Source organism: Carcharhinus amblyrhynchos, chromosome 7 (assembly GCF_965287045.1).
Source record: "Carcharhinus amblyrhynchos chromosome 7, sCarAmb.v2.hapA, whole genome shotgun sequence".
In the NCBI taxonomy this organism is placed as follows: Eukaryota; Metazoa; Chordata; class Chondrichthyes; order Carcharhiniformes; family Carcharhinidae; genus Carcharhinus; species Carcharhinus amblyrhynchos.
The window spans coordinates 9,121,621-9,132,456 of NC_137330.1; the positions used below are offsets into that span (position 1 = coordinate 9,121,621).

The 10,836-nt window shown below is 43.8% G+C and overlaps 1 protein-coding gene across 1 annotated transcript in view; it reads left to right on the forward strand.

The window, feature by feature from the left end:
- Positions 1 to 10,836, forward strand: part of gnpat (glyceronephosphate O-acyltransferase) — a 35,235-nt gene that overhangs the window by 16,629 nt on the left and 7,770 nt on the right. The window contains exons 7-11 of the mRNA XM_080191914.1: positions 1,686 to 1,837; positions 1,933 to 2,063; positions 3,498 to 3,721; positions 6,089 to 6,334; positions 9,803 to 9,882. Coding sequence (XP_080048040.1) covers positions 1,686 to 1,837; positions 1,933 to 2,063; positions 3,498 to 3,721; positions 6,089 to 6,334; positions 9,803 to 9,882 — 833 coding nt within the window. The remainder of the gene's footprint in view (positions 1 to 1,685; positions 1,838 to 1,932; positions 2,064 to 3,497; positions 3,722 to 6,088; positions 6,335 to 9,802; positions 9,883 to 10,836) is intronic.

Here is a 10,836-nt window from a genome sequence, read left to right on the forward strand (position 1 = left end):
TTTGAGCTAGAATCACTACAGTACAAAAGGAGGCCAATGTATGAACCATAATCCCACCCAGGCCCTATTCCCATAACCCTCATTCACTCTGCTAATCCCCCTGGCACTAGGGTCAATTTAGCATGGCCAATCAACCTAACCTACACAGCTTTGTAGTGCGGGAGGAAACTGGAGCACCCGGAGGAAACCCACGCAGACACAGAGAGAATATGCAAACTCCACACAGTGACCCAAGCTGGAATTGAACCCAGGTCCCTGGCACTGTGAGGCAGCAGTGCTAACCACAGTGCCCCCACCAGCCCGGCACACCCTTGCACAATTGTCACTTCAGATTTTGGGCTTTCTGTAGACTATGAACCACAATGCTTGGAGTGCCCTTTATCAGTGATTTCATTAGAGAAATAAGAGGAAGTGATGGAACTTTCCACAAAGCATCACTACCTCAAATATTTCTGCCACAATTCAACTAGACATGGTAAACTTTTAAGAAATATTATTATCTGTTTCTGAAGACGAATGGAGATGTGACAAAAAAAGACGCGCAGGATCAGCAAATGATCCTTGGTGATTGCTGAAATTTCATGCTTTCTGGGTTTTTAAGTTGTCTCCAACTTAGTTCATGGAAAGAGAATTGAAAGTTCTGTTTAAAATTATATTGGAGTACCACTGTTGTTCAATGCCATTTTAACAACATTGAGTATTAAATAGTCATGAATATATACAACAAAAACAGAAAATGCTGGAAAATCTCAGCAGATCTGACAGTATCTGTGGGGAGAGAACAGAGCCAGCGTTTCAAGTCTAGGGCAACTGCGACATTCCTCAGACAGCCCTTTAACAATGTGTACCTCTGTTCTGCCATTCATGCGTTCTGACTACTTAATGTTCACTTTTACCACCACCTCAGCCTTCTGCATCCTCATTTATATCCCCTTTGTCCCATTTTAACCCTCCTCCGCCCACTCCTCCCTCACAATATAAATCTCTGTTGATTCACTTTGCTCTCAGCTCTGACAAAGGGATATTTAGACTTGATCCGTTGGCTCTATTCTCTCTCCACAGATGCTGTCAGATCTGCTGAGATTTTCCAGCATTTTCTGTTTTGTTTCAGATTCCAGTATCTGCAGTATTTTGTTTTTTTTTTGAATATATACAACATTTATTCAGACATAACTAGTACTTACATTAGTGTTGTGAGAAATGAAAAAGCATACAAGAAGAGGAAAGAAGCAAAATGTGTGTACGTTACTTGAAACTCCCTGGAGTAACACAGAAATCTGCCAGAGGTCACTCCATAATGTACTTCAAGTACTTAGTAAACAAGTACCTCAAAGACTGAGTCAGCTAAACTCCGATTAACTGCGGTATAGTTTTCAATTTGTAATGGTGCTGCCAATCTGAATGTTCTTGAATTTTTTTTAAGCAGTCAGTATAAAACTCTCGGCATCACAACCTTAGCTGACGTGCAACTGCTGCAGGATTTTTAAATAGTGTGCTCTTTAAGACTAAAAAGTCCACCCATACCCTGGTATCCATGGTCCGGGCAAGCTAGAGCAAGTCAATGTTATTGGTTTAAGGCTGTAGTATTTGTAAAACAATTTGATAACTATTTTATGACTGCTGTGATATTGTCCATATAATTTTCAGTACTCTTGTATCAATTCTTAAGATGTTCTTGTTTGTAGGATTATTGAACATTGCAATTGAACCTTTCCTGATGGGCGAAGTTTTCGACATGTACTTAGTTCCCATAAGTATAAGTTATGAACGAATCCTGGAGGAATCCCTCTACGCGCATGAGCTTTTAGGAGTACCAAAGCCAAAGGAATCAACTTCCGTGTGTACAGGTTTCTTACTGTAATGTCTCCGTTTTCACTTTTTCTAGTAACAACATGATTACAAATAAATGATCAAACTGATTTTCTATTCTAGGGTTTGTTGAAAGCCAGGAAGATCCTGAGTGAAAACTTTGGAAGCATACATGTTTACTTTGGACAGCCCGTGTCAGTGAGATCACTAGCAACCGGGACAATCAGGAGATCTCAGTACAACTTGGTCCCCAGGTCTGTTCTCAATACTTAGAAACACAGAAAATAGGTGCAGGAGTAGACCATTCAGCTCTTCGAACATGTACAATTGATTTAATATGATCATGGCCGATCATGCACTTTCAGTATTCCACTCCCACTTTCTCTTCATACCCCTTGATCCCTTTAGCCGCAAGGGCCATGTCCAGCTTCCTCTTGAATGTATCAACGAAGTGACCCCAACAGCTTTCTGTGGTAGAGAATTTCATAGGTTCACAACTCTGAGTGAAGAAATTCTTCTTCATCTCAGTCCTGAATGGCTTACCCCTTATTCTTAGACCCCTCAGTTCTGGACTTCCCCAACATCAGGAACCTTCTTCCTGCATCTAGCTTGTCCGTTCCATCAGAATTTTATATGTTTTTATGAGATCCCCTCTTATTCTTCTAAATTCCAGTGAGCACAAGCCAAATCCATCCAGTTTCTTTTTGTATGTCAGTCCTGCCATTTCAGCAATCAGTCTGGTGAACCTTTGCTGGACTCCCTCAATTACAAGAATGACCTTCCTCAGACTAGGCTCTGTATAACTGCAGCAAGACATCCTTAGTCCTATACGCAAATCCTCTTGCTATGGAGGCCTTAGTAGGAAAGAATAGTAAAAGTATACCTTGTGTCCTTGCAAGATAAAAGATTTTGGGTGGAATTCTCCCAAAAAAATTCCAAGTGCCAAATCTGCGTAAAAACTGGAGTAAATCCTGCTGCTTATTTTTAGGAGGAGTTTCAGAATGAATCTCCCAGACTCTGTGATGCACAGAGTGCACAAGCGTGAATTGTGATGAAAAGTTGGGGGCGATACCTATTCGCGCTGGCGAAGTGCTGAGCTGACCACTGCGCATATGCTGATCTGTCAGCTTGAACAGTTGACCTGATGTCTAGCAGAAGAAAGGCTTGAGAATATTATGCAAAATAAACCATATATCCTAATCTACAGAGTGCAGAGGTATGATAAATAGATAGCACAGATTATAATTACAGCCTGATGTGAGTCACCCACCTCAAAGAAAAACTGCTGTAACATGAGAATGGGATCTCCTCCTGTTTAACGTGGGAAATCATTACCATAATACGATAAATGCAATGCATTACTTTAATAAGATCTGTTGGTTTAATCTGGTAAATATATTCATTCCAAGTTCATAACCACTCAAGAAGCCAAACCAAACATATATAAATCTCTTGAGTATATAGCGCACATGCACTCATTTCTTGAGAGAAAGTTTGACCACTGTATACGTCTGACCTGTTTATACTTTATTTTTGTACACTCATGTTAACTAAGGTGCTAGGAAGAGGAAATTAGAGGAGGGCTTGTATGAGCAAGATGAATTCCCAATAAGAAGCCAAGTGACATTGTGCTGTTTGACACTAGTAAGAAAGACCTTATTTGTATGTTAATTTTGACATTTATACAGGCATATTCCTCGGAAACCATCTGGAGATATCTATAGGTTTCTCGATGCTGTTGGCCATAGAATGGTGATGTTGCAGCAGAAAAACATGGTCATTAGTCCCTGGACATTGTTGGCTACAGTGATCATTCAAAATCTGCCCAGCCTGCCTCTTTCTGATCTCATCCGGCAGACACTATGGCTCAAAGTGATTGCAGAAACATTTGGTGCTTTTATTGACTGGCCCAGTAAGTAATAAAAGTTTGCTTTAGAAATATTTGTTTTGATGACACTGTCTTAAGTCATTTCTAACCTCTACCTGTCTCACCAGGGTTTTAATACTGTTTTACGGGGTCATGTATCTGCTCCACACAAAATGTTTTCCAAAAATTTACAAATGATTCATTATCTAAACACATTTCCAGCAATCATGAGTAGCTCTTGATTTAATTTTGTTAGAGACGAGAAGATAGTGGGATTATTTTACTTTCTCCTTGCCTCTAAGTTGTCTGCTGCAAGATGTGTTTTCGAGGGAGTATTTTAAGTCTTTTTGAGTGTTGTGATTTTTTAGGAACAACCACGAAACAGGCTTTCAGGTAAATTTAAACCAGAAGAAAGATATGGGCCCTGTTTTAACATTTTGATTCTAAGTGTTGGGAGGACTTGAAACTGGGAGTGTTTCAGATCTGACTTTTAGACCCATTCTCTAGCACCCTCTTATGTGCTCTGCCTGCAAAAATATGAGCGATTCTGAATCATGCTGCACAAGCCTGTGGGTGGGGCTTCAGTGCCCAAAATCCTGCAACTCCAGTCGGTGTCTCCAACTGTGCATGTGCAGAAAAACAAAATGATAGAACGTGGCTCCCCTGTCACATCACTCCCAGGCTGGATAATGCCTCCCTCTGGCCCCCACAGACATTGCTCCAATCCCACATTGTAATCTCAGGCAGAGTGTCAGCAGACCTCCCTTCAGCTCTACTGATCTCAGGCAGAGTGTCAGCAGACCTCTCTTCAGCTCCACTGATCTCAGGCAGAGTGGCAGCAGACCACCCCAGATCTGAAGCAGAGAGCCATCGGCACCTACCTCCTCCCTAACTGGAGTACTTAAATCAGATTTCTGTGGAGCATGTCTGTTTCGCACTGACTCCCTTTGGGTAAACGTGGTGGTAAACAGAGAAGTGCCGATAAGGTTGGGCGTGCAGTCCATTATAAGCATGCAAATTCATTTAAATGGCCGTTGAGCCCATTTTGGGCACAGTCCCGATCGCGGCCACTTTCGGGCCTTGGTAAAGGGGAAACTGGTATAGAGGCGGGTGTGGATTGCGCTACTGGCCTCATGCCTGATTTTTAGTACATTTTTGCATCCAAAAATGGGCACACGCAATGGTAAAATAAGGCCCAATGAGTGGAATTCTCCCCAACATATTCTAAGTGTTGATTTTGCAGGAAAACTGGAGTAAATCACACTAGTTTTTTCAGTGTGAGTTCACACTAGAATCTCCCACACTCTGTGCAGTGCAGAGGCTGCCAGCGTGAATATCAATAAATTTCAGGGGTTAGGGCCTATTCACCCTGGAGAGGCTGAAACCTGTGGGCCTCTGTGCATGCACAGTGGCCCCAAACTGTCAACCTTCCCTTTTGCTGGCCAGTAGCACTGCCTGATGTCCAGTAGGCAGTGCTCCTGGCATGGGTACTTTGCCTCTTGGGTGGTGCTGGGGGCATAGGCGGATAGTGCCAGGGGGCCCATGCCCAGGAGACACCGTCCAGCCCTCTGGGGGGCCTGATTGCCCATTCTTCACTCCAGCAAGGATCAGACCACTAGTTCCCCAACTAGCTAGCTTGAACCCCATTGGAGTGAAATACTCCTGGTGGGGTGGGAGATGCTATCGGGCCTGGAGAATCCAGTCCCAGGCCTGCTAATCACATTAAAATAAGATGTAAAGTACTTACCTGCCGTTATGCTGGTTTCCAGCACGAATCAGATGGCACCAGAAATCCGACGCTGGGAGGAGATGCGCATGCAGCAGGAATGCATGAGCAAGTCCTGCACTTAACCTGACGTGAGATTCTCCCACCATGCTATGTTGAAAATTAGCACAGCGGGGTGGGAGAATCTCTCCCAATGTTTATTCGAGCACCCTGAGAGGTAAACGCAATGAAACTCACTCGTACGCAGAAACGTACAGAGGAAAACCCTCCCCACCTCCAATCTACCTCACCCCCCCACCTGCTCTACCTCTCTCCTACTCTACCTCTGCCTTTCTGCCCTCACTCTCCCTTTCTCTCTCAGACTAGTTGTTCAGGCAGGATTCTATTCTTGCTGCAGTTATGGTTCATTTTGTCCTGTTGGTTTTCTGTCTCTCTCTCTTTGGCCCTTGAATTAATCAGATTTGTTATCGTCACTTTTTATCTTTACATTTCAAAGCCTCTTATTCCATCTAAGAGTCGCTGCCCAGCAGGCCTGGCAGCACCTGCAGCATTTATTGAGAGATGAATACTGCACTAATGCTCAAGTGTTCTTACAGTTATTGATATGCATTTGATGCCATTTTAGCAGGTATCCAATTTTTGTTGTTCTACGTGTTTAGATTCAACTGAATTTTGTTGTATTCTAGGAAATGTAACAAACGAGAAAGTAATTCGCTCCAATCTCGCCCTACGCCACAACATAGTAAAGACGGTCAAAGACCAAGTTGTGCTTTGCCAAGAGGGGACCCCAGCTGAGTTCACAGTTGAAAATATTTTCAAGTACACTGTCTCAGTGCTGATGTGTGCATCCTATAGAAATCAGATACTACATATTTTTGTGCGCCCTGCCTTGGTGGCAATTGCATTTCAAAATGCACACAGTTGCAGGAGAGGTAAATCTTTTTTTTTAAATGTTTATGGTCACGTATCTCAGATTGGTTGGCACAGTGGGTTATCCTTTTACCTTTGGAATCTAGATTCAAATTCGCTTCGGGCAGATAGGATGAAGGCCTCTATTTGTTAGCGATGACGAATAAATGTGAAATAAACTTGAGCTACTTTCTGTTGTGGGTTCACAGCTCAAATCCCGCAATAGTAGCACTGAATCCCAAGACAAGTGGCATAGAGTTTGGTGAAGTCTAGAACTATGGTCAGAGGTTGGGTAAAGACCCATTGTTGGTGTGGGGGAAGATGGTGGGAAGAGTTCTGGTAAAAAGCTGAATGTTTCTTTTTATTTGAGTAAGTTGCTACTGAAAAACAACTACAAATACTTTTACCCTTCAGCAAAGAAATCAGTTTACAAGTGAATTGGTTTAACAGATTGATTACCTGCTTATATTACTGTACTCGAACATCTGTGCTGATTTTCAAAGCACAAAATGTTTTGAATCTGCTTCCATGCACTTGATTGGCTTCCTTCTGCTACCATACCTCGCTTGTTACTTCCCCTTCAGCCATTTTCCAGTTCCCAGCCTGACCCCAAAATCCACATTATTCTGCATGGTTTCACTGAATTTCAGCATCAGAGATAGCCTGTTTCCCAGCCAAAGAGTTTGCCTCTGGCAGTGACCATCCATTTGCCTTTCTTCTCTGCAATCGATTCTGCGTGCCACCTGCATCTTAATTTATATGAAAATACCTCTTATCAGTGCATCCTTTGACATTCTGCCCCTCGAACAGTTGTTGGGCTTTACCGGTTCGCCACATCTATCCCCAAACTTAGATAACTTATGGGTTTTAGTAAGGTGTTTGATAAGGTTCCCCATGGTAGGCTGATGAAGAAAGTAAAGAGGTGTGGGATAGAAGGAAATTTGGCCAATTGGATAAGTAACTGGCTATCTCATAGAAAAAGTCTGACAACACCAGGTTTTAGTCCAACCGATTTATTTGATAATAGACTCACAAGCTTTCGAGGTTTCCCTCTTCGTCAGGTGAATGGAGAGTTCTGGCCTCAGACAGAGCATATAAAGCACAGACAGTTTAGAGATTACTGATTAGAATGCGAATCCGATTCGCATTCTAATCAGTAATCTCTAAACTGTCTGTGCTTTATATGCTCTGTCTGAGGCCAGAACTCTCCATTCACCTGACGAAGAGGGAAACCTCGAAAGCTTGTGAGTCTATTATCAAATAAATCGGTTGGACTAAAACCTGGTGTTGTCAGACTTTTTACTGTGTTTACGCCAGTCCAACACCGGCATACCCACATATCTCATGGAAGACAGAGGGTGGTGGTGGAGGGAAAGTTTTCAGACTGGAGGCCAGTTACCAGTGGTGTACCTTAGGGATCAGTGCTGGGTCCTCTGTTACTTGTGATTTTTATCAATGACTTGGAAGAGGGGCTGAAGGGTGGGTTAGTAAATTTGCTGATGACACCAAGATTGCTGGATTAGTGGATGAGTTGGAGGGCTCCTTTAGGCTGCAAAGAGACATTGATAGAATGCAGAGCTGGACTGCAAAGTGGCAGATGGAGTTTAACCCTGGTAAGTGTGAGGTGATTCATTTTGGTAGGACAAACTTGAATGTGGATTACAGGGTCAATGGCAGGGTTCTGAGGAATGTGGAGGAACAGAGAGATCTTGGGGTTCATATCCACAGATCTCTGAAGGTTCCCACTCAAGTGGATAGATCCATGAAGAAGGCTTAGTGTGTTAGTGCTTATTAACAGGGGGTTTGAGTTTAAGAGCCGTGGGGTTATGCTGCAACTATACAGGATCTTGGTGAGACCACATTTGGAATATTGTGTACAGTTCTGGTCACCTCACTATAAGAAGGATGTGGAAGCATTGGAGAGAGTGCAAAGGAGATTTACCAGGATACCGCCTGATTTGGAGGGTAGGTCTTATGAGGAAAAGTTGAGGGAGCTGGGGCTTTTCTCTTTAGAGCGGAGGAGGATGAGAGGTGACTTAGTAAAAGTTTATAAGATGATGAGGAGGGTAGACAGAGTGGACATTCAGAGACTATTTTCTTGGGTGGATGTAGCAGTTACTAGGGGGGATAACTATAAGGTTCATGGTGGGAGATATAGGAGGGATGTACAAGGTAGATTCTTTACTCAGAGAGTGGTTGGGGTGTGGAATGCACTGCCTGCTATGATAATGGAGTCAGACACTTCAAGAACTTTCAAGGGTTATTGGATAGGCACGTGGAGCACACCAGAATGATAGGGAGTGGGATAGCTTGATCTTGGATTCGGACATAGCTTGGCACAACATCGAGGGCCGAAGGGCCTGTACTGTGCTGTACTGTTGTATGTTCTATAATGATATATCAGTACTCCACACTGATTTCCATCTTCCTATGCCGACTTTATCTCCCTGCAAGATCTCTGACTTCAAGTATGGATCACTCCTATTGTCTCTTCCCTAATCCCTGGCACGGTGGCAGTGGTTAGCATCGCTGTCTCACAGTGCCACAGACCGGGATTCGATTCCCAGCTTGGGTCACTGTCTATGTGGAGTTTGCACATTCTTCCTGTGTCTGCATGGGTTTGCTCCGGGTGCTCCAGTTTCCTGCCACAGACCGAAAGACGTGCTGGTTAGGTGCATTGGCCATGCTAAATTCTCTCTCGTTGTACTCAAAAGGTGCTGGTGTGTGGCAACTAGGGGATTTTCACAGTAACTTCATTGCAGTGTTAATGTAAGCCTCCTTGTGACACTAATTAATAAATAAATAAACCAGATATGTCTATCCTGATAATGATTATGTAACCAAGCCAAAGTAACTTTAATTCTCCTTGTGCCTGTTCACATATGCATTTTGGCTGCCGCTCTGGACTTCTTTCTTCACTTATCATTCCACCCCTTTTTTACTTTTCACTTTATCCCTTCCAGAACACACACTCCGGTCATCATGCCTCCTTTTATTGCTCCCCTCTTAGGTCCCCTGCCTTCCCAAATCCCTACCCCATCACTTCAAACGTACTCCTCTAACCATCTAAGACTTGACTCTGACCACCCTTCTGCTCACCTAAGACTACATTTGTTTACAAACCCCTTGCCACCCATGAGGTCATTATGGATGATTGTATCAACATGACAGCTTTGATTGTATCTGGCTAAGAGCTAATGACACCTATCTCCTAAAGGAAGCCTCCATGCCTGGGAATATCTTCCGTCAGCTGTCCCATCCACACTAGTGCCGTGGAGACTTGGTTCTTGCACCATATTAATATATCTTTTGACTGTTCTCTATCCCCCTCGCACTTTCTCCTCTTTTGAACATCCCATCTTATTCCAACCCTCTCAGTCTTTAAAATTAGATTCCTCCTTGCACACCATTAAGAGAAAGTTCAGCATGTCGCGCTTTAGATTCTAAATGAAAATGACAGGTTGCAGGTAATCTTCTATTCTTTCTTTCAGAGGATGTCTACAGCTGCTTCAGCTATCTGCATAAAGTATTCTCTGACGAGTTTATTTTTTTGCCAGGAGATCTCGTCAAGGTAATGTGATGTGCCATGTGTGATGTAAAGCAAGGCTAAGAATAACTTGTGTAAGACAATTTGCTTCCAAATGCATTTCCCACACATTCACTCCCCAACACAGAGTTTAGAAATGGATGTTTCTCATACACATGCTGAATGCTGGGGTGTCAGGTGGCTAATCTCACCCCATTGCCAGCCTCCCCATTGCTGGCCCCGGCCTCCAATCCCCAATCCCACCACCAGCTCCCACTCCCCCAAGCACAGTACACCCTATTCCCTCCCCACGTTCCTCCTACCTGGTTTCACCCTGCCCCTCAGGGTTTGCTCCCTTGTAACTGCCCTATGCCCAGTGGGCATTGCCAGGGTCCTGGCAGACATGCCCAGGGGGCACCCACCCTGCCCCAACCTCCTGGGGGTTCTCAATGGCCTCTGGTCGCACCAGCGAAGCCATCATGTCTGGTCTCTGTTGCTAGTGATCCATGCTGGTATGGACCTCCACCGCAAGGTTGGCGGCGGTCAGAAACTTAAGCAAGCCTGGACAATTGCATATCAGGCTCACTAAATAAATGGAAATCAGCAGTTCCATATTGTAATCAGCCTCACGCTGTTCCCCAGTGCAAGGCTGATTACATCCAAAAAATGGACTGGGAAGATCGGCCAAACGCCAATCACATTTCCTGTTTTTTTTCCCTCCCACTGACATTTCCCAGCCTGCTGTGCTACTCGAGCAGTAAGAAGTCTGACAACACCAGGTTTAAGTCCAACCGATTTATTTGATAGTAAACTCAAGCTTTCGAGGTTAAACTCTTTGTCAGGTGAGTTTAATCTCGAAAGCTTGTGAGTTTACTATCAAATAAATCGGTTGGACTTAAACCTAGTGTTGTCAGACTTCTTGCTGTGTTTACCCCAGTCCAACACTGGCATTTCCACATCATGACTACTCGAGCAGCGCAGCAGGCTGGGAAAATCGTG